This window comes from Carex rostrata, chromosome 5 (genome assembly GCF_964058835.1).
Source record: "Carex rostrata chromosome 5, lpCarRost1.2, whole genome shotgun sequence".
Lineage (NCBI taxonomy): Eukaryota > Viridiplantae > Streptophyta > Magnoliopsida > Poales > Cyperaceae > Carex > Carex rostrata.
In genome coordinates, this window is record NC_135922.1 from 14,419,765 (window position 1) to 14,444,265 (window position 24,501).

At 35.7% G+C, this 24,501-nt stretch overlaps 1 protein-coding gene and 1 long non-coding RNA gene across 2 annotated transcripts; one reads left to right on the forward strand and one right to left on the reverse strand.

The window, feature by feature from the left end:
- Positions 1-713: 713 nt before the first annotated feature.
- Positions 714-10,762, reverse strand: LOC144554049 (uncharacterized). The gene is made up of 3 exons (XR_013511524.1): positions 10,629-10,762; positions 916-983; positions 714-810 (listed from the first exon to the last, which is right to left on the reverse strand). It is a non-coding gene; the product is annotated as an uncharacterized LOC144554049 (long non-coding RNA).
- Positions 10,763-14,962: 4,200 nt separating this feature from the next.
- On the forward strand, positions 14,963-17,065 carry LOC144554778 (BTB/POZ and MATH domain-containing protein 2-like). Its single transcript, XM_078303123.1, has 2 exons — positions 14,963-16,253; positions 16,707-17,065. The coding sequence occupies exon 1, from the start codon at positions 15,030-15,032 to the stop codon at positions 16,236-16,238; it is 1,209 nt and encodes a 402-aa protein (XP_078159249.1). The 5' UTR covers positions 14,963-15,029; the 3' UTR covers positions 16,239-16,253; positions 16,707-17,065.
- Positions 17,066-24,501: the final 7,436 nt, after the last annotated feature.

The following is a 24,501-nucleotide window of genomic DNA, read 5'->3' on the forward strand; positions in this document are numbered from 1 at the left end:
CAACAAAATAGCTAAAATTAAAACATAACCCTAAATTCTAACCTAACCCTAAAGATCATTACTAAAATTATAACATCTAAATATCATCACTACTTGCATATCATTACAATTAAAATAACAGTCATCACAAAGACATTTATAGCAACGGGGAATTTAATCATCTCCGCTAATTTAATAAGGCGAGAGTTGTGTTTCTTCCATTCTCCCATCTCAACATCATATCGAGTTTCATTTCTACAAACATCCGATACCACATGCTCGACAACACTCCGTTGTGTCACAGTTCCTAATTTGCATATTCCTCGTACTCGTTCTCCCACATGAAGAAGTTGCAACTATTAGTCCATTACAATTACAAAAAAAGGAAAGGTAATACTAAGAAACAACAAATGGAGTGTTATTTACTATAATAAATTTGCAAACCAGCCTTGCCTTATCATGAAATAGCAGCAAAACTCCTCATTTTTCAAAATTCCAGAATATGATGTTTTCAGTCAGAGTCTGATAATTTAGGACCTACTTTGCAAAGTAATCCTTATTTCAGAATGTGACTCAAATAAAGAAATCAGGAGGGGCTTTGCTTCAACTCTGTGATGAACTGATGATTATGCCCCCTGATTCTAGGATGTCTCCTGCTTCTCACGACCACTTACTCACTGAATCAGGTTTTGCAGAATAGAAATCAATAGCAGAAAAGGAACACATACCGGAGTATTTTTGCAGAATAGATATTCGAGGAGGTTGCGCTATTCTTCACAAGTGGCCGATGGAGATGCATGGTGGAAGAATTTAGTTTACTTTTTACCTCTTCTTTTATGCAATGGAATATATATCATTATTATAACAAACATATGGTGATTTTCTAGTTGTAATTAGCTTATAAAATTAAAGAAAATAGATGCTTTTCAGTTTTACCTTTGACATGAAGGGACAAATGAGCATTTAAAATGGGATCTAGGAGATGGATTATTTCTGGTCACAACCTATACATGAACAACACAAATCATTTGATTATTTAAAAAATTAAACATCTCCATATTTCAAAGAATGTCAAAAGTTCAAGTGTTAGTTTCATATTGTCACACCCCGCGGCCACGGGTCGTAACAGTCCCCCGCCGTAAGCATACAACGCCGTGTATGCTTACAAGGCAATTACCAATTCAAACAAAACAACAAGCAATATAAAATAAGTTTCTAATATATAATCGGAGTACACAGTCTGGACAGAAAATAATACAACAAAAGTATCTCATCCGGATACCAACCATGAGGCCTACCCTAAATCTATACAACAAAACATATCTAGGATCATGTAATGGTAAGCTACTAAGACCTACTACTCGCATGCCTCTCCGGAATCAGTCGCACCAGTACATGTAAAATAACCCGAAGGGTGGGGATGAGAATAAATTCTCAGTGCGAAATTTGCCACAGTTAGATTATTGGACTTGCAATCAAACTCCATATTCAGAAATGAAACCCAAACCATAACAGTTCAAACAGATATATATTCATAAATAACAAAATGCCAATGCTCGACAACAATTAATCCAATTGAACTACAGTTAACGGAATTTCCAAGATGAATTTCAAACACAACACATATTTGGCTTAACTCGACTCATTAGGGCTTGTAGCAACTACAGATGTTCTTTCGAGCTGGACCCTTTATCAAACCCACATCTGTAGGGTTACTGACACCTACAGATGGCCCACCGAGCTGAACCCTTTATCTGACACCCATCTGCAATTGCTTGGCTTAACAGTTATTAAGGTCTGGTTCAAGTCACATAAAGAAAATCCTCTTTAGAATCGTTTCCAATATTCGTAATATTCAATTGACATTCCAAATGCATTAACACGTAGGAGAATGCCACCGAGCCATAGACGTTACACACTAGTCACCCACGATTCCAATTCACACATCATAACATAATCACCCTCCCTCGTCCCAACCGGTACTGGAAAACATTGAGGGCCGTTCACCTAAGGCCATTAGGATCCTGGGAATCAAAGCCAGCATACAGCCCGACTTTGCAAATTCATTGGATCCAAGTGCTCAACTTCGTAAATCCATTCACATACATATCAAATCGAGGTGACTTTCAATCAAATCAGATCATAATAGATCGACACAACCTACAACCATACCAGCATGCAAATCACTCAAGTTACATCAATTCGAGTTTAATTTGATTGGGCTATGCAAATGCTTTACACAATTCAGTGATGCAATCAATGATATTCAACATGACAAACGAATACACAGTTTAATTCCTGAAAATAAAGTATCAAACAAGTCCAAGAATCCCGCACCTGATTACGACGAGCGTACCGCTTAATTAAGGATCGGACGTCTCGAATTGCCTCGCGAAGTCTTGCTCGACCGAGCCTACACCTATATTACACGTATACTAGGTTTAACCGTGGTTCCGGATCGAGGTATTCACTTAAATTATATTAGGGTTTATACTTTCCTATTCCTCTTTCTTGCTTTAAAATCTCTAACTTCGCACAATTTCCATTTGGATCTTTTAGACCATACACGATCTCAATTTGGTAACAATTTATTTACTAGTTCACAGTTTCGGTTCCCATAACAATTCCATTCACCCATTGGTTAAACCCTAATTTGGTCAAAACCTCAAATTAACTGTTAAACGTTCTAAAAATCCAAGATCAAGAGGTAACCCTACCGATTACAAGTCTAATCAGTCGGATTAAACAAATCAATTCACGATTATGACCAGTTTCAATTTTGGCACGAAACCCTAGAAATCAAAATCCACAAATCGAAAGAAATCGGGAAAAAGATTGACAAATAAACAAGCAAGGAGTGTAGAGGAACTAATCCTCGAGCAATTCGAACACAAATCTCGAGTTTAAAATGAAAATCTGAGAAATCGAGAAAATTTGAGGTTTTGAAAGGGAGAAGGAGAGAAAAGAATACCGAATCGGAGAGTTAGGAGAGATTCACGGCCGCTTACTCGGTTCCAGTTTCGATTTCTCGCAACAATCGGGGGTTTGAAAGGAAGAGGAAGCTCTCACGTTCTTTTTCTTTTCTCTTGGGCGAAAATCACATAAAAATGGGGAAATGAATGAAGTGGGAGAGAGAGAAGGTTCAATTTGAGTTTTAGGGTTAAAATTTCCCTGAGTGCGGACGCACCCATCGGCAGTGCGGGTGGCTTCACCCGCACTCAGCACTTAGTCGGTTTTCAGAACATAAAATTTAACACAGAAATCTCTGAGTGCGAACGCACTCATCCGCAGTGCGGGTCACTTCACCCGCACTCGGCACTTAGTACATTTTTGACAGAATTTTAGAAAAAGTCCGAGCGTAATGCGGATGCATTCCATCCGCAGTGCGGGTCCATCCATCCGCAGTGCGGATCCATCCATCTGCAGTGCGGGTCCATCCATCCGCACTCAGTACTTAGAAGAATTTCAGAAAATTCAGATCAACACATGATTTCATGAGTGCGGACGCATCCACCCGCAATGCGGTTCAATCCATCCGCACTCAGCACTTAGGAAAATTCAGACCAACACAGAATTCCATGAGTGCGGACACACCCACCCGCAGTGCGGGTCAACCCATCCGTGATGTAAATTATTACAATACAAGTAATAAATCCTAGTTGATACTCAATTCGGTTGCAAGTGTACAACCTTGTCAAGTAGTACTTAGGGATCGTCTCCACAGGGACAAGTTGGAATATTAACTCTAACCTAACAATTTAATTTAGTAAAACAAAGTAAAAAAGTTTTGTGTTTGTTCAAGTGGTTTGGTTTCGATTAAAATGAATTAAACTAAAGTCTTTAAAGCAAAATTAGGTTTTTAACAAGAATGAGAAATTAGGGTTTCTTAGGGTTCCTCTCCACTAATGTCATGACTAATTGGTTTATTAAATTTGTTCTTTTAATTATGAAGGCACAATTGGATGTTGTAGGTACAAAGTGATATCTCTATATTAATACCATCTTTAAATTAGAATAAACGTCACCTCTCGGTACTTGGCTACCCTAATCTAAAGTCATTAAGTTCTTACTGTCCCAATTGATCTAGAAAACCATCTTTCACCTCTCGGTACTTGGCACAATTTTATAAACTATTAGGTAAAGCCCGTATAAGACAAGTGTCACCTCTCGGTACTTAACCTATCAAATACCCTATTTCTTATGATCTGGACCTAATATTCAATTTCTCAATTGCAAATACCAAATCCTAGGGTTTCATGTGATTTCGATTAAGTCATCACAATCAATTAAAATAAAGAATAGATCATAACAAAGAACAAGAATATATAAAATAAAACCAACTAAATCATAACAAAAGTTTCAAGTACAGCCCTAATAAACCCTAGAAAAGCCCTTAGCCAGCCATGGCTAAGATACAAATCAAATCAAAAGAATAAAAGAGTTCCAAAGGAAAGAAAATAATAAAACCGATTGATCAATGATCTCTTCTTCCTTCTTCTCTCTTCCTTGCTTTTCCTTGCTTTTCCTTGTTTAATCCTAGAAATTCTGCCTAAAAAAACGTACTCAATCTGTTCTATAGGTCCCCTTTTATACCCAACTCAAAAACCTAGAAATAACCAACCAAAAATAGCAAATTCGGGCTCTGAACCGACCTAATTGCGGGCCGCAATACATTCATTGCGGGCCGCAGTGCATGGAGGAAGTTAACAGACTGCGCAGAAAAATCTGAAGAGTCATTACGGGCCGCAATGGGTGTGCTGGAATGAGGATGCTGTGCTGGAGAAGTCATTGCGGGCCGCAATGAATGTGCAGAAATGCTCTGGCTTGCTTGGTTCTGGTTTGCTTGGTTGCGGGCCGCAATGGATCCATTCCGTGCCGCAATGAATGTTGGCAGAAGCTGCAATCTTCGTGCTAACTCACCCGTTTTGCTTCGTTAAGCTCCAAACACTTGATTACCTGTAGAACAAACATAACTAGGGCAGTAACTTGAACTTTTGGACATTTCTAACCTAATTAAACCTAACTTAATAAAAACTTGGCTTAATTTACATAACAAACCCTAGGTTTCAATAGATACAATTTCAGCTTATCAAATTCCCCCAAGCTTGAACATTGCTTGTCCCAAGCAAGTCTAAACTTGGACTATGATCTTGCCAAAATTTAAAAATCTCAACATAAATTTTGTACAAATTTAAAGTGCAACCCTTGGCTAATCATGCTTCACCCCACAATTCAATTACTCTAACTTTTATTTCCTTAAAGGTTTAGAATTTGTAAACTTCGGATATCTAAATTTGTTACAAAAAATGCATTCTTATTTGCGAAAATTCTTTTAAAAATCCCCCAAGCTTGAATCAAACTTAGGTTAGAAAGTCGCGGACTTCGTGTGTTGATATATGCAAAATTTTATTTTTCTTTTGTTAACACTATAAATCTTTATCCTTAGAACAAAACCGGCTAGTTATAGGTAGCTAATCCATACCCAACCGTTTTAATTCAAAAGTGCATTTGCATTGCTCTTGGTTCAACCCTTCCATGACACGAACCTACATGGTTAGTGCAAACCCGGTCACTTTATCGGGCAAACTAGCGGAGCAAAGTGTCTATGACTCATTGCTATAAGTACGTCATATCGCCGTAACATAAGCAAACAGAGTCTTTCTTGAAAATTTTCAACTTGACTATTCTTCAATATTTTTGCAAAAATATCATGAATACACACATCCTTAGGCATTAATTCACACCTATGGATATCCCGATCTTTCTAAATTTGTTTTTCACAAACAAGTTGCATTTTCAAAAAAAAAAATTAAATCCCTAAATTTCCAATTTCTTAAACCTTTATTTCCACAAAGTTTTTCGCCAAAGTATGTGGTTATTTCAAATTATTCCAAGGGTATTACTAAAAACTCGTTAAAATTTGTTATCAAAATTTCTAATATTTTTGACAATCACTCAAATTTATCAAGGGTTTTATTTTTTTGCCAACTTTTAACACAAAAAAAAAATTATAAACATAATTTTATACTTTATGCATTTTCAAACAATTAAGTCCAATTATGCAAGACTCTATTTTTCATAACCTCGTAAAACATCTTGACAAATTTGCAATTTCAAGCATTTAAGTTTAAAATCACAAATCCTATTCATAGTCAAGTAAAAATCAAGGTTATAAATCCTAAGAAGTTTTGAAAACATGCATGCAAAGATACAATTTCTTCCCATCCCCCAAGCTTAAATTAAACATTGTCCCCAATGCGTAAAAATAAACAAAAGTAAATAGGGAGAAACATGGACTACTCTATTGGCGGAAGGTGGTGGTGGTGCGCCTTAATGCTTGGATGGAGGATCGGGAGGACGGCCTCCCCATTGCTCCATTTTGTGTCGATTTACTCGAGATTTTCCCCATGGCTTATGTTCCACCTTGGATGCATCCTCCGAGGTTTCGGCAAAGTTTGGACGGATCTCAGCGGTTGAAACTTGGAAAATTGGGCTCAAAATAGGCATCAGGTCATCTGGGAAGGGTTCATTGCGGGTCGCAATGGGTTCTGGTTGTTGGGGTTTCGGGGTGCTGTAACCAAAACCCATTTAGGCTTAAGTTGCGGAATGACCGTAGAACAAAAATTTCTACGGCCAACTTAAGCTCAGGATTAAAAGGGGTATGTCAGGAAACTTTCCAAGGCGGTCCACCTTCAGTATTCCTTTGGCATCAAAACCCAATTTAATCCTTTTACAGATCTACTCCATGATTGATTTCTAAAACTTTAATCTACTTACCAATTAAATAGATTAATATAGCATATTTATACCTTGTTTCTAAATCACAGTTGGAATGCAGACCGAGCGAGTAGAGCCTCACCAGGGAAGGAATCGACTCGGAGTATCACACGTGTGATACCTCTATCGGTTATCCACCAGGACTAACCGGAGAGCGGTTTATTTCTTCTGCCAGAAATACCTAAACCGCAGAATTCTGCAAAAACACTATTCATGGGAAAAAGACGAAAACCCGTAAACACGAATTTTCGGTTGCTCAGTTTCATCAATATGCAAAACTGATATACCGCGAAATTCGATAAAACACTATTCATCGATCCCGTAAATATACTTCACAACAACTCGCAAGATTATACGTCAACTACGTATAACTTTCTTTTCTCAACCGAAACACTATTTGGGAGAGAAACCGAGAAAGAGAGAAAATACCGATCCGTTTCGACACGAAACGGTATGAGTGAATTAGTAAATTTCTCTCTACCCCTCCACCCCTATTTATAGGGTTTAGGGTCGGTTGCCAAAAGAACAAAATGCCCTCCAAGTTCGGCCTATTTACAAGATATGCCATTGAATGGATAAGGATGACATGTCATGTGGATAAGATCGATGACGTGTCATCTGGATAGGATCGATGACATGTCATGCGGATAAGCACGAATCTGAAAAGACCTGAATGCCCTCGGCCCGAATACAAATAATATTCGTATAATTATTCTGAACAATTATATATATTTTTCTTGCGGTTGTTGTTTCGGTAATTTATACAATGTGTCCTGCACATTTATAAATTAACCGGTTAACTTTTATACAACGTGTCACACACGTTTATAAATTAACCAATATTTTTGCTTGTTATTTTTACATAACATTTATAATTTAATTATAACACGTATAATTAATTATAACCATCTTACTATTTATCATAACCAATTTATAATCAATCACAATAAGATTCTCTGATTAACTCATATATGGTGTGACCCAATATGATCTGTGTTATGTTGGTAAATAGAGTTAAAACTATTTTAACTTCTATAATCATGAGCGGCATCTGGCAACACATCATGACCATCCAATTACACAGATGATGCTGTACTGTACAATATCACGATCCAGTAAACAATTTACTTGTGTCTGTTCTTCTGTCTCATAGCTATCAGATCAGTTTCAAGGTAGATGTGTGTCATCCTTGCTAACTGAATCTTTTCTTTATCTTGAGCAGATTATCAAATATAATTACTCTTGTAATTATACCGCTAGCAGATAATCTAACTCTACCAAGGGGCCCAGTGATGCTATAGCTCGTATAGAGATACGAGGGACAAATAGTATTCTTGGTAAACTATCACTTACTCAGGAAAAGCTACCGTTATGACTGCTTTTTACGGACAACGGTAGATAACAATCACACATACATATTTCTCAGTGGGAACGATAAATACCTCATACTGTAGAACCTGACACTGAATGAAAACATAAATGACACGAACACAATTCTATTTAATGTTTCATTCGGGGTCTGTCAAATACCATGTTCCTAGAACATGTATCTATGTGATTAAAATGACATCTCGTGTCAGGTGGTTTGTAAAACTTAACCATCTTTTGATCCACATACTAACCTTATCGCGGTAATTAGTGTTCCTGCTAATTACCTTGGTCAGTGACCTTTTAAGAGTATATATCATCTATATTATGGAGTTTCACAATTTCAGTCATGAACTCGAAATGATCCATAAATTCAATAATACTCAAGGCAACAAAATGATATATAAATAAACATTCAATTCATGAACAAAGCTTTATGATAATTTATCGTATTATTGACTTCTAGATTATTACAAACTAACACTGGTTTCTGCAGGCATTTCTGTGGTTCTGTTTGAAGGTGCTGCGGACCGCAATGAGTGTCATTGCGGGCCGCAATGGGGTCTGCAGAATTCGTTTTGTCGGCTTTTTCGCACTCCTGATCCATCCAATACTCAAAGGAACCCTTCTCCCAGTTGTTTATGAGCTCTTCATCTATCAACCTGTCAAGAATATCAACACTAAAAACACTTTGATCGTTAGATGGATATCTCATAGATCTTTTGATATCGAATGTCAATTTTTCTTCACCAATGTTCATTGTTATAATTCCATCATGAACATAAATCACAACTTTTGCCGTGTTGAGAAATGGTCTTCCTAACAAGAGTGGTGTATGAGTGTCCTCATCCATATCGACCACAACAAAATCTATTGGGACAAAGAATTTACCAATTTGAATTGGCAAGTCCTCTACCACTCCTAGGGGTAACTTAACCGATTGGTCTGCCAATTGAAGCGATATTCTAGTTGGCTTAAGTTCCCCAACACCTAACCTATCATACACCGACTTTGGCATTAGACTCACGCTTGCCCCTAGATTACAGAGTGCACGTTTAAATTGGACATTTCCTATGGAACATGGTATGGAAAATTTACCCGGATCATCCAACTTTTTGGGCAATTCATTCATTACCATGGAACTACCGTTCGAGTCTAAGGATACCATTTGTACTTCCTCAAGCTTACGCCTATTTGAAAGAATGTCCTTGAAAAATTTGGTGTAAACCGGCATTTGGGTCATTACCTCAGTTAATGGTAGGTTTACATGCAATTGTTTCAACTTTTCAAGGAATTTAGCAAATTGCTTGTCGGTTTTCTCATTCTTAAGCCTACCAGGAAAAGGTGCGAATTTGTGAGGAGGGATGTAGAGAGGTACCTGCGCACTTACCTTTGGCGTCTCATCTTGAGATGGTTTCACTTGTTTGGCAGGGTCGCTTGGTGCAATTGGTGTAGCTTCCTTTGAGGCGGAATCCTCATGTGTGGAGATGTGCTCATCACTGCTTCGTGTCTCTTCACCCTGTGGCTGTGCATAGTCATCCTTTGGCATAGGTGGATCCTCATATTGCATACCGCTGCGAAGCACGTGCCTAACTGCCTTGACCTCCCTGGTATTGTTCTCAAGTTTTGGTGGAAGGGTGCCCAGTTGGCGGGAGAATTGTGTAGCTTGTTGTGCAACTTGGTTTTCAAGCATTTTATTTTGGGTTGCCAACATGTCTACATTTTTGGTCGATTCATCAAACTTTTGGTTTTGACTTGTCATGAATGCCTCCATCATCAATTCAAGATTGGATTTTGGTTGTGCATTAGAACTATACCCTTGGTTACCATAACCTTGATTTGGTCTATTAAAGTTAGAATTACCTTGGTTATTTTGGATACCTTGGGTATTTTGGTCATTTTGTCTCCATGAAAAGTTTGGGTGATTTCTCCAACCAGGGTTATAAGTATTGGAGTAAGGATTGTTATTTGGTGTAAAATTACCTTGGTTAATTGCATTAACTTCCTCAAAACTACCCCAATTACTTACACCACAATTAATTGCTAGATGATCGGTATTACCACAAATTGAACAAGGAAGAGGAGAAGAATTGTTTACCGAATTTACGCTCATTTGATCAATTTTGCGATTCAAAGCAGCAATTTCTACAGCCAAGTTTGGATTCGAATTCACCTCCTTCATTCCCCGCTGCAGGATGATAGGTGTCTCCCTAGGGTTGTGCCAGGGAAATAGAGCAACTATTTATCCATGCATTGTATTTCTCACAATTTTTTTAATTTTTGAATGAACTCTTTGGACATGCATTGTATTTCTCGTATGCAGGTATAAGCTTTTACTAGAAATATGTTTAAGGCTATCCTTCCTACTTCAAATCACCTTTGAGTCTTTGACAGATTTGTGAAACTACAACATGAAAGTCTTGGTTGGTTCACTCAAATGGTTAATTCAGCCAAAAAGTTAACTTGATTACTTGAATTAGCCCTCATAAAGTAACCCGATTTACCTTAAATCACCATCTTTAATTCAGCCAAAATGCTGGACCTGGCCAAATGAGGCAGAGACAGCATTGAAGCCTTCTCCAGTTCGAACGTCGACATGGAAGGAATTGACGGAAGGGAGTGCGTCCAGTAGCTCCTGCGGAGGGATTAGACGGAAGGAGGGGAATTGGCTCGACGGAAGGGGAAGGGGATCGACGGAAGGGAAAAGCTTCCGATCGAAGAAGAAGAAGAAGCAGTTGGAAGGGGATCGCTGGTTTAGCTTTCCGATCGAAGAAGCAGCAGTTGGAAGGGAAGCTTTTTCCGATTGAAGAAGAGAGGCGAAGAGACGTTTTGGCGAAAGGAATTAGATTTCACAAGTTCAATTGAAGAATTGAAGGGTAATATTGAAAATACTAAAATACATTTTTTTATACACTAATTTTCAGAATAATTTAAATAAAAAAAATCTGAATTTAGTGTATAGTTGTGGCAAATAGCTTAATTTCATAACTTTAGAGTGGCAAATAACTAATTTTAAATTTTGGAGTGGCAAATAACTAATTTCTAAGTTTTGGAGTGGCAAATAAAAAAATTTCCCTTTAAAAAAAGATGTTGCTCCTGGTTCATTATGGAACAAATGTCTCTATGAGTACACCATGTTTATTTAAATACGATGCATCTATTTGCCTTTCGGCCCCTTTCCTCTCCCAAAATAACTTCGTTTCCTTTCTTCCCAAAATAACTTCGTTTCTCTCTCCCGAATCAATCTCTTTCTGACCCAAATTGACGCAAAAAGACCCACAATCGGCCTCAAATCGCCCCAAATCGTGAGCAGAGAGCCCGTGTGCGAGCATCCACGCCAGAAAAAAACAAAAAACTTCAAGTCGAGAACTCAATCCGGTTCTAAACCCTAAACTCGGTTGAATCGGCCGATCAACCCTGTTCAACCGGTTTTTTGCTAAAAAATCGGTCTAAGGAAAACGATTAGTTACCTATGGCTCTATATTTTGGTACTAAAAATCTCTCCTTACTTTTCACTTCATATGTCATCTATTAGTTCAGAATCTGAATTCCACGAACTTTTACTGTAATATCAGTAGTCTCTCAGAACTCATGGCAAATTCCGCATCAGTAAACTTCATCAAAGTCTCACACCATTTGAAATTTAACTATTCAGAGATGAAGGATCTGCAACCTGAGCAATATGTTTCCTCCAATGTATTTCATGCATTAGGTAATGAATGGGTCATTGACTGTTACCCACGAGGTTCACGCCGAGAGGGGTCTGGTACTGTTACCTCTTTCCTTGTTAGGCATCATGGTATATATAAAACCGTGAACCAAACAATCAGTTTGAGTCTCATGAAGAGAGACGGGACAACATCCTGACTTTCAAGACAAATTCTAAAAAGAGACGGGAGTCGTTTATTCCAATTTGCAGTACAAAAGTCTCCTTTTGAGGGTCAGATATTTGCTTATGGCCATCATTTTAACGCATTGTTAGAGAAGGATATTGTCAACAATGGTAGTTATGAATTAATTTGCACCATCGATAACATAGATATACCCCACAATAGGTGCACTCCTGGGGTGCCGAAATCATCTGATTTACACAGCCATATTGGGAAACTCTTGGAAAGTAGCGAGACAGCTGATGCAACTTTTTGTGTTGAAAATCGTTCTTTTGTGTGCCATAGATTAATACTGGCAGCACGGTCCCCTGTATTTAAGGCAATGCTCTTTGGAAATATGGCCGAAGCAACACAACAACAAATTAAAATTGCAGACATGTGCCCCGAGGTATTTGAGGCAATGCTTCACTTCATATATACTGATTCTGTTTTCGGATGCAATTCTGAAAAGTCATCGACAAAATTTACCCAACATTTGTTTGTAGCTGCTGACAGATATGCAATAGAAGGATTGAAGGCATTATGTGAGGATAAGTTATTTGGTGGCATTTCACTTGACACAGTTACGACCACTTTGGTTTTGGCTCTGCAGCACAACTCTCCTCGCCTAAAAAGTGCTTGTCTAGATTTCATTTTGGTGCCAGGAACTCTTGTTAGATGGATGCTAAGTGATGAATATGTAGATTTGGTCAGAAGCTTCCCATCTGTAATTGCTGAAATAAGAGGCAAAGTCGATACCATACCGGCTTTCACAAACATTAATTAAGATGCAAAAAACATAGTTGCATATTTAATTACTAGATTTCATTTTATATGTTTGGCAGTTATTTGTTGTGTGTGTGTTTTTTTCTATCTAGTAATTATGAATCCTTTTATGACGAAACTAGTGTTAGCTTTGTTAGCTTTGTACTGCTTTTGAATTAGAGGATGCCTTTTTGTTATTTACAAGGGTTGTTTTGCAATTTTATGATGAATGTAGATCCCTTTTGATGAAGTCCTTAAAGGTTAACTGGTGTTCAATCTTGTGAATATATATATATATATTTTTGAAGAAACAACTAACTGAATCTTAATTATAGGTGCTTGTCTCTCATGGGCATTACATCATGACTAATTTTTAGGTCCAATGGTGCTCCACCTGCCGTCAGATTTGCCCATTAGAGGAGTAATTATAGAATTGGGTACTGAATATGAAATTCAACACCTGCCGTCAGATTTGCTCTACACATAGTTTTCTTTTCTAGTCCCATCACTGCAAATGAAAAATTTAGATTCTTACCTATAGTTTGTGGTTCGATCAAACAAAAGAAAAATAGAGTAATAATGGACTCCACAACAACTGTAAATATATGGTTTGGTACCCTAGAGGAGAAGAATCGGAGATAGAAATAAAGACTAGCTAGTAATCAATTAATCGCATAGTTGTTCTACTCATGAGCTTAAAAAGCTGGATGATACAACAAAGAATTTTCAAGAATTCCATACCAATAAAGAGCAAAACTGCATTTAGGGTTTTCACATTTTGATCGATCTCGAGAGAGAGACTGAAACCAATGATGATCAGCACAAATCTAAATGAAAATCGAACGGTTGATAACATGGCATGCTGTTGCAGCAGCTTATTAGCGAGACTCCGGATATATACTTATTTGAGGACTGAAACCAAATTAAGCGGAACACTGACATAACCACCAGTACAGAAACTGCCTCACAAAACACAACACAAACTAATTAGGAGTTAGAGAGTTGTGTTTTATTCTACAACATGTTTATAAATATGAAATTATAAGATTATACTTTATTTAGAAAATAAATATAAAATTATGGCCCAGCATCCGCCTGCGTGTAGGTTATGAATCTGGTAGAATTAGGGCCCAATAAAAAGCCTGCTTTTATTTTTTTCTATATTCAGAAGTTAATTAGTATTATCTCCTAAGTGAGGGATTTGCTTTGATGCCCATCAGATTCAAATTTGAATCTGATGGTTCCGCTTCCGTGCATTAGATCCACACAAAAAAACTGAAGCGTACATGTATGAATATTGAAACGATATCTTAAAAGATCGAAGCAGAAACCATCGGACTAAAATTCCAGCAAAAGCTAGATTGGCACATGCACTTATAAAAAAAAAAAAAAAATGAAGATTTATTGATTGCTCCACATTCATTCATGGTCAACATGGATGACTATTAGCCATAAATTGTGGATTCTGAAGTTTCATTATTCAAGGGGAATGAAATATTTTGTACATTATGGAGATTATATTGAACGGTTCAGATTGACTGCTTGAACTTTAAAACTGAATTTAACAATATGAGCCACAAATGAAACATGTACAAAAGACATGAGATGCTTGAACCTACTTTATCAACATATATACTTCTTTTTATAAAATTATTCCCCAATAAGCCCACGCACTGTCTTCCCCTGTCTTCTAGGGAAACGATTAGTCACCCTTGACTCTATGTATGTACATATGAAATCTATATATTGATTCCTAATATTAATTAATCAAATTTGTTTCTTGTAATACTCTTCTCAGAACTCATGGAAAATTCGGCATCAGTAAAATACACCATGTCAATTTAGTGTACCAGATGGAAGATTTGAAACCTGAGCAATTTGTTTCCTCACCTGTATTTCATGCATTAGAATTGAAGAGAGACGGATCAAAACAAGTTCTAAAAGAGATGACAGAGGATTAATCCGGTTTGCAGTACAAAATTTTCCTTTTCTTTCTACATGAATATTAATTGTCATACAAAATGGTAGTTTTGAATTAATATGAAGCATCGATAGCAGAGAGATATGAACAGCCAGATTGATTTCCACGCCAAATGGGGAATATCTTGGAAAGTGGCGAAACAGCATATGTAACTTTTCATAATGGAAGTTCTTTTATGTGGCAGGAAATATCTTGGAAAGTGGCGAGACAGCATATGTAACTTTTCATAATGGAAGTCGTTGTTTTATGTCCCATAGATTACTGGTAACACAATTTTCTGTATTAAAGCAATGCTCTTTGGAAAAAAGAAATATTACAGACATGTGCCCGAGGTATTAATATCACCTATGTCAGTTGCATGTCAGTTCATATATCATCTATTCAATCTGAATTCCACAAACTTCCCTTCATTCAAAATCGTCTTCAACCCCATGAAAAATTCAGCATCAGTAAACTACATCAAAGCCTCACACCATTTCAAATTTAACCACTCACAGATGAAGGATCTGCCGCCTGAGCAATTTGTTTCCTCCCCTGTATTTAATGCAATAGGCCATGAATGGGTTATCGACTGTTACCCACAAGGTTCACGCCGAGAGTGGTCCGGTATTCATACTTCTTTCCTTGTTAGGCTTCACAGTGAATATAAAATTGTGAACCCCATATTCAGTTTGAGTTTCATGGCGAGAAACGGGACAACAACCGCACTTTCTAGACTACTTCTAGAAAGAGACAAGACATCTTTCAAATTTGCAGTAGAAAAGTCTTGTTTTCGGGGACAGGTATTTGCCTATGCCGATTACAATATCTTATTGTTGCGGGATAATTTTGTCAACGATGGTAGTTTTGAATTAATTTGCAGCATCAATAACACAGATATACCCCACAATAGGTGCTCCCTTGGGGTGCCAAAATCATTGGATTTGCACAGCCAAATTGGGCAGCTCTTGGAAAGTAGCGAGACAGCTGATGTAACTTATCGGGTAGAAAACCGATCTTTTACTTGCCATAGAATAGTGCTTGCTGCACGATCCCCTGTTTTCAAAGCAGAGCTATATGGTAATATGGCTGAGGCAACACAGAAACTTATTAAAATTGAAGACATGTCCCCCGAGGTATTCGAAGCAATGCTGCACTTCATTTACACCGATTCTTTTCCCTCTTGTGATTCTGAGAAGTCATCAAGGAAAATGGCACAACATTTGTTTGTAGCTGCTGATAGATATGCAATAGATGGGTTGAAGGCATTATGTGAGGATAAGTTATGTCCTCACATTTCACTTGACACGGTTACGACCACTTTGGCTTTGGCTCTTCAGCACAATTCTCCTCGCCTCAAAAATGCTTGCCTAGATTTCATTGCGAAGCCAGGAAATCTAGTTAGTTGGACATTGACCAACGAATATGTAGATTTGGTCAGAAGCTTCCCATCTATAATGGATGAAATACGAAGCAGAGTCAATACTGGATCGTACACTAATACGTGTTCAACTATGTGAATCTTTATAGTCAAGGTGCTTCTCTATCTCACTGCACTCAGTTCTCTTTCATTTCTATTGATTTTTTCCTCTTTCTGAAGGTGGAGTTACATGACATGGTTGGTAGAGGATACCAGTAGAGAAAAATAATACTTTTTGACCGATCTTTTTTAAAGTCCTTGGGTCTTTTTAAAAATTAATACTTTTTCAGGAGCACACTTGAAATTGTCCTCCCAAGGTCAGGTGCAAGCACACCTGGACACCTAATTCAACCCCGGTACCAGTCTTTCTGGTATCCATCACTTGTTCTGGTATTAATTATAGTACAGAACTGATAAATTGTCTTAAGCAAAGTGAATAGCTTTTGGACGATACCATAGCACTTTACTAAATCTTAGATATTGTGTTTTGGGAATCTAAAATTTAGTTTCTTCATTTATTTATACTCACTCCTGACAGAATCCTTTTTTTTTTCATACTTTTTTTCAGGCAACTCGTGCAATATGTACAGACTGCATGTGGTTAATGTCTTACAACCAAGCCCGTTTGGAATTAATAGGTGGTGGCGAATTGGAATAGATCTAGAAATTAAGTTTTTCAGAGACAAAGAGATCAATAAAATTTTGATATAAGTAGTACCACCAGAATATTATTTTGTGGGAAATGTGGCATGAAGGATCATGATTTACTCTCTGTATACAGAGATTAAGTTTGTTTTACTTTATTATTTATTTTTACTTTTTACTTTTCAATCCTTTAAGGTACTGATGTAAAAGAACTGGTTTTAGTTTGTGAATTAGATTACTTCTAAGTTCTAACTGAGGATGCTGTACATAGCAAACCGCCATGTATCAAGTGGGAACTGTTTAAATTTGCTATGACCTGCATGCCTTGCCAAGTTCTAAGTTCTAACTAACGGTACCAAAAAACGTTCTTAATGTTTACCTCTATCAGGCCAAACGGGATTTTACCTTTGCTGGCATAGTGTAACACTTGCTGTGCATAGATGTAACTTTCCATTAACTGCCTATTTTTCTGAAAGCCCGTCTGCATGTCAGTGATTATGTCTTGCATACGTGGCTGCAAGCGGTTTGATAAGACCTTGGAGGTTATCTTTTTTCGGAATTAGAACTATGTAGGAAGAGCTAATTAGCGGGTCAAGCTGACTATTTGTGGCCATCACCTGCTTAAACACTTCGAGTAGGTCTTCTGAAAGTATATCTGCAAAGGCTTTGTAGAACTCCCTTGATTGACCGTCCGGGCCGGGGCTTTTATTGTTCGGCCACTGACCGATTGCATGTACAATTTCGCCAGCTCATCTAGACTTAAGATTGCACGAGTCGGGTTGAGATTAAGCCAGTTGATGAGTGGAGTTGGAGGTGCCACAGTTCCCATGAGATCTCGGAAAAACTCAAAAAACACATGCGCCTTCGTGCCATGGTCCGTATATGTCACCGCTTTGTGCTGAATTCGTGTACACAATGTGAAATCCAAAATTGGGTTATCCATCAGACCTGTTTCCTTTGAGATCTGGCCCAATAGCGAACTACATTGATTTTCCCTAGACGTCGAAGCTTTATGCCATGGCTAGGTACCAGAGATCTGATTTGTCAAATTACATTTTGCAAAAATTTATCACCCCATGCACATTTTGTTGCACGATCTCTCGTCTCCTGTAAGTTGTTGTTCTCCAGGGTATGTCGATATACACTAATTAGACCAGTGAAGCTAGCTATTAGAGTTAAATGATGAGTGCCTAATATTAATTGTTGAAATAACGAAACTTTCTCAAGATAAAACATTACTGATGAGGATGTGAAATAAATTTGATAATTGGAATTTAATTGTAACAGCAGCAGTACCTGAAATGGATATTGGAATTTTCCTTCTTTTTTTTGCATTTAATTGGAATTTAACTTGTAAAAGAAATAGCAACTGTTTTCCTATATTATGTCAACTTTATTTAAAACGTTATGAAATAAAAAATAAAATATGTCGCTAACAAGACATACATTCTTATTTACTGTTTCCTAAATTTTGATACATCACTATTCAACAAATAAGATCTAGGGAAGCGAATCAGCACATTCTTATTTACTTTAAAAAACAAAACAAAACATAGATATCGTTATTTACATAGGTTTATTTTTTTTTCATTTTTTTTCTTAATTTTCGTTTGACTTTTTATTTCCCTATTTCTGTTATAATTTAAGTTTAAATGTTTTGAGCAATGTTTTTTTTATTTTATTTTAGTGGTTACCATCCTTCTATAACGGAACCTATTTTCAATTAGAGAAAAGGTAACGTCCCCCGACGTTTAGTCCCCGGATAATCCCCGCTTAATAAATCCTTCCCGTTTTAGCATCGTTCGGACGCGCTTTCAACCTCCGATAACGGAAGAAGTACAATTTGCGCACGCGGTTTCAACTTCCATAACCGGCAGCGACGCGGTCCCCACTAATTCCGCCGACATTTTCCCTATTTAAGGCATTCCTCTTGTATCGCTTTCCTTTTTTTTGAAAATTGAATTGTTTTTTTGAACCTTCCTGATCTGATTTTGAACCTTCCTGATCTAATTTTTCCTTTCCTTTCTTTGTTTCAATCGATTATTTAGTGCCAGAATCGAGGAGCATCAGCATTGACGAACAACATCGTTTTTTTGAGAGCTACATTTTCTTCGTTATATACTGGTATTGATGTAATTTTTCAATTTCGTATAATTTTGAAACTTCCTTCCTTTTCTGATCTGATTTTTTTCCTTTTCTTCTTTGTTTCAATCAAGTATTGAATCTCAGAAATCGAAGAGTAGCGTTTTCTATAGTTCTTTGAATTAAGCATTGACGAACAGCATTGAAGTTTTGAAAATTACAGGTCATTTTTCTCATTTAATATTGCTTTGTAGATCATTGTTGTTTGCAGGATTCAATTTTTTTGTTAATAGGATTGATTACATTAGATTGTCATATTTATGTTTCAATTACATATTCAGTGTGGTAGTTTTCTAGTAGAACGGAATTAATAAATTAGCTTACATTGTGATTTGTATGTGTACTGTATACATAAACTGAAGTTTGAAACTTTATTATGCATTGGTTGATGAAGTATAAATTGATAAATTGTGATTATTTGGTAATAGGATTAATTGTTTCCATATGATATGTATTATGTTATGTTTATAGAATTATATGTTGTATTTATAGAATTTAACATATGTCCTTGTAGGTTTGTTTGTGTTTGTGTAAAGGCAGGTTGATATAATGGATGCTGACCCGAATGAAGAATGTGTGAATGATACAGTTTCCCGATCATCTATTCATGAATGGGATCTGAACAAGGATCCTTCTGAATTTCCTCATGAGAAGCCTATTGAGAAGGGGAATCTTGGTGAAAATCAGAATAGGGTTGAGAATGAGGGGGAACAAGTTGTTAGTGTTGGCCATCAGTTAGAAAGCGAACCTGATCCTGATGAGATCCGATTCATCCCTCCACCTGCAATAGGTGATAAGTTTGACTCTGTTGCAGAAGCTTACTTATACTGGCAAATGTATGGGTACCAAACTGGTTTTGGAGTAAACAAGAGAACCTTTCACAAGAATAGTGATATTTTTGTAGATTATAAATTTGCATGCAATAAATTCAAGGATGTAAAGGAATGTATTCCTGATACTACCCCTTTTCCTAAGAGACGGAGACCTTTAGTACATACAAAATGCCTTGTGTATATCAGGATAATGTATTCCACTATTACTGATAGATGGGAAGTGAGTGACATGGAGCTAACTCATAACCATGATCTCAATCCGGAGTCATCTTTTCTTATCCCTTGTTATCGGTTTATTCCACTGAGATATAAGTCAATGATGGAATATAATGCAGACCAAGGAATGAAAGCAGCTGATAATATAGATATTGTAACACAGATAGCTGGTGGTTATTTGAAGTGTACCTTTACACGAAAAGATGCTAAAAACCACTTAGATCAGTACAAGAGAAGTAAATTGAGGTCATTAGGTGGACATGATGCTGAGTTACTCTCTGACTATTTTGATGAAAGGAAGAAGTATGATTTGGATTTCTGGTACACATACAAGCATAGCAAGGAAGGACATTTGTGTAATATTTTCTGGGTTGATGGTCGTGGCCGTGCTGCCTACAGATATTTTCATGATGTTGTTGTCATGGATGCGACCTACCTTACAAATAGGTAATATTTTTGTATTACTTTACAGATTTTATGTATGTAACATGGTTCATATTCTTAATTCAGGTTATTTTTTTATGCAGAATTATGAAGTTGATCTGACAGATTAATTTTACTGATTTATCTTACTGTTATAACTTATAGGTATCATATGCCACTTGTACTTTTTGTTGGTGTGAACCATCATTGGCAATCAGTGATTTTTGCTTGTGCTCTTCTCTCAAGAGAAACTGAGGCCGACTATAAATGGTGTATGAAGAAGTTTCTAGCTTGTATGAAAGGTGTTAAGCCAGGTGGCATTTTGACAGATCAGTGCCCGAGTATTGCATCAGGGATTAGTCATGTTTTTGGTGATGAGACAGTGCATAGGTATTGTGCATGGCACATTTTACGCAAATTGCCTGAAAAATTGGGTGGTGCTGATAACAAGGATGGTATAATTCTGCTTGTTAAAGATATTGTATACAATGCGAAAACACCTATACAATTTGAAGAATCTTGGTTAACATTAATGTCAGAAATTGGTTACGAAAATGCACCGTGGTTTATAAGTATGTTTGCACAGAGGCATAAATGGGTTCCAATTTATTTAAATGACCGATTCTGGGCTGGAATGAATACTACCCAACGTGTGGAGGGTATGAATCATTTTCTTGACAAATATCTCAGAGCTAAGGCTACTCTAGCTGAATTTGTTGGTAGTTTTGATAGTGCTTTGAACAGAATATGGCAGAAAGAAAATGACAAGGATTTTGAATCAAAGACAAAAACAACTGCCATGTACTCAGAGTTACTTTTCGAGAAGCAGTTTGCCAAGGTGTATACTCTTACCATATTCTACAGGTTTCAACATGAGTTGAGAACCTCTGTTAATATGACTTGTGTATTTAAATTGGAACTACCTGATTCTACGAACATTTATGAAGTTGAAGATATTAGGGGTCATATTTTTGAGGTGCGTTACAACAAGGAGTATAAAGAATTTTCTTGCATTTGCAAATTGTTTGAGGCTTCTGGTATAGTTTGTTCACATGCTTTGATGGTTTTAAAGCATGAAAAGCAAAATTGTATTAATGATAAGTACATACTTGATCGTTGGAGGAAAGACAAGAATCGATTAGGTTTGATTTTGGCTGGATGTGACACTACTAACAGTGTTGAGAATAACAGGTATTTTTCCCTTATTTTTTACTGATTTTGTATGTTATTTTTTTATATGGAATTAATATATTGTGGTTACCAGTTATTATGAGACATTTATTTTCATTTGTTTACTTTATATTGTTTGTAGGAGGTATGATTTGACAAGGTCAATTAATCCAATAATTGATGACCTGATAAGCTTTGGGTGTGCCAGTGATGAGCAGCAGAATATTGTTTTCAATGGGTTGGAAGCTTTTAGAAACCTATTAAGAGGTTTTTCTTTTTGTTTTTAATTAATACTATTTTATTTTAGTAATGTGAAGATTTGGTAAAGTTGTTTCTGTGTATTAGTGTATTTTTTTTTATAATTTTTTACAATTAATATCAGGAAATATTGTTTCTGGGTCTGGAGATGAAGAGGTTGTGAATGCAACTAACAGGAATAATAATGTTGGCTCTCAAAGAAGTGTTTGTAGATTGAAGGGTAGTTCCACTAATCCAAAGAAAATGTCCGGACGTAAAGTAAAAGGTAATATATTACTGAATTTGCACAACTAATATCAAGCAATTTTCATATTTTTGTGAAATAGTTTGTAGTTTCAACTAATATAAATTACAGAATCACTTGGGTATGTATGCTTAATTAGCACTGGTGTTTTTTCTTATATTAGTTGAGCAATTGATTGATGAAAAAAATACGGAAGCTATGGTTACTACAACAGGTAGTGCTAGTGGCATTATAGAAGAACATTGTTCAACACTTCAAAGGAAAAAACCTACAGGAAGAGGAAAGGGTAATACAATAATAACTTTCTTCTATTTAATTCATTTGTTTATATTCTTTACCTAACTTGTGCCAAAATTTTTGTAGGTAAGGCTGTTAATAATTCTACAGGCAAAATATCAAGTATGTATAACAGTCACTTGTAATATATTTGTACCCGTAGATAATTTTTTCTTAAAGAATGATATTTATGATGCTATTTTCCATATGATATAATAGGTGACACATTAAATTGTGATTGGGATGCCATTTTTCGAACAGTAGCCATGTTGACTACACGTACAGCAGGAGGTAACTCCTCCATGTTATTTGCATTTTTTTGTAAAGTTGTTTTTGTTTATTTTTTTAAAATTATTTTGTTTTGCTGATCTTAACAGTCGATGAAGCTGTTAAAAAACGGAAGTCCAAAGCAACGCAGAATGAGAACCAATATTCCTCAAGTAGTGAGAATGAAGTTTTGAATTCTGCACCAACCAAAAAAATTCTTCCTCCACTTGCATCTATTTCAAAGGGTCGGCCACGGCAATCAGCTTATAAGAATCCCATGGACAAGAAGAAGTAAAGCCATTATTTTTTTGGTTAAAATAACATCAATTCTTTAAAACATGGTATTGTATTTGGAGTTTATCTTAGCAAATAAGATATGTACTATTGCAGAATTTATATCTTATGTTTATAAAATTTAATAAATGTTCTCATAGATTTTTATATGTTTATTTGTTTTTTATTTATTTACCACGTTACATATATATAATTCTAGGAATTATATGTTATGGTAAACGAATTTTATAAAATCACTACATTTGGAAAGTAATGACCAAATAAAAAAATAATGACCAAATAGAAATATATATTTGTAGGAATTATATTTTATTGTAATAAAAAGATGTAAAATGAGTATATTGAAAAATAAGGACGAAGTAAAAAAATATAATTTCAAATATAATATGTATGCTCAACGAATAATTTTTGTATCTTAACAGGATTCATCACATTAACTTATATTTTTTTAATATAATAAATATTTAAATTAATATTTCAAGTATAATAAGTAAGTTCAACGAATAATTGTAGGATTATATGTAAGTGTTCACAGGATTAGGATAATATGTTTATAGAATTTAACACATGTTATTATAGTTTTTTATATGTGCATCACAACTATTCAAAATCAATGATATATACTCATTAACTTACAGTTTTCTAACATATTAAATATTAAAAATAAAATTTCAAGTATAATATCTAAGTTCAACGGATAATTGTAGGATTTTGTGTGAATGTTCACAGGATTATATCTAAATGTTTACAGGATTAAGACAATTTGTTTGTAGAATTTAACACATGTTATTATAGTTTTTTTATATGTGAATTTCAACTATTCCAAATCCACGATGTAGATCCTGTGACCATCTATATCTGGATTACGTAAAATAATTTTGAAATTTTATATGTGAAATTTTACGTGAAGAGATTTTAATTTTTTTTTTAATAAGTTCAACGGATAATTTTTATATGTTAACATGATTTATCGCATTAACTTACAGTTTTTAACATATTAATTATTAAATTACAAATTACGAAATTCGGAAAATTGAAAAACAGACTAAGCGTCGTTTCGACTTCGTTCGAAAGGATTATTCCTGAATATATTTAATTTTTCAAAAATTAAATTTGTACTCTCCTGTCTTTTCTCTTTATAAAAAAAACAACCGCTTTTGCTTCTGGTGAAATGTTATATATTATCGAGACGTCGTCCCCTTTCTCTCACCTAGGTTTTTTTCCGCGATATCCTTCTTCTCCGCACAGACAACTCTTTCAGTAAGTTTTGAAATAATTTTTTTTTGTTTATAGAATATCCATCATTACTTTCTAGAATCTTTTGATCTTTTTTACTGATATCATAAATTTGCTGTTTGTGTCATAGTAGTACTATTCTCTAATAATTTTCGGCTTTCTCAAATAGCTTTTACGCTGTTTAATCCATTGCTATTGATCAGAAGGTTCTAATCTGCTTCATCTACATTTTGTTCAATGTAATTTATTATTTTAGTAGTTGTTTATTGAATTTATCTTACTTTTCTATAGAATTAATGATTTATTGAAACCTTAAAAATAAAATTTGTTTAATTTATCAGAAATCTACTATATTATTT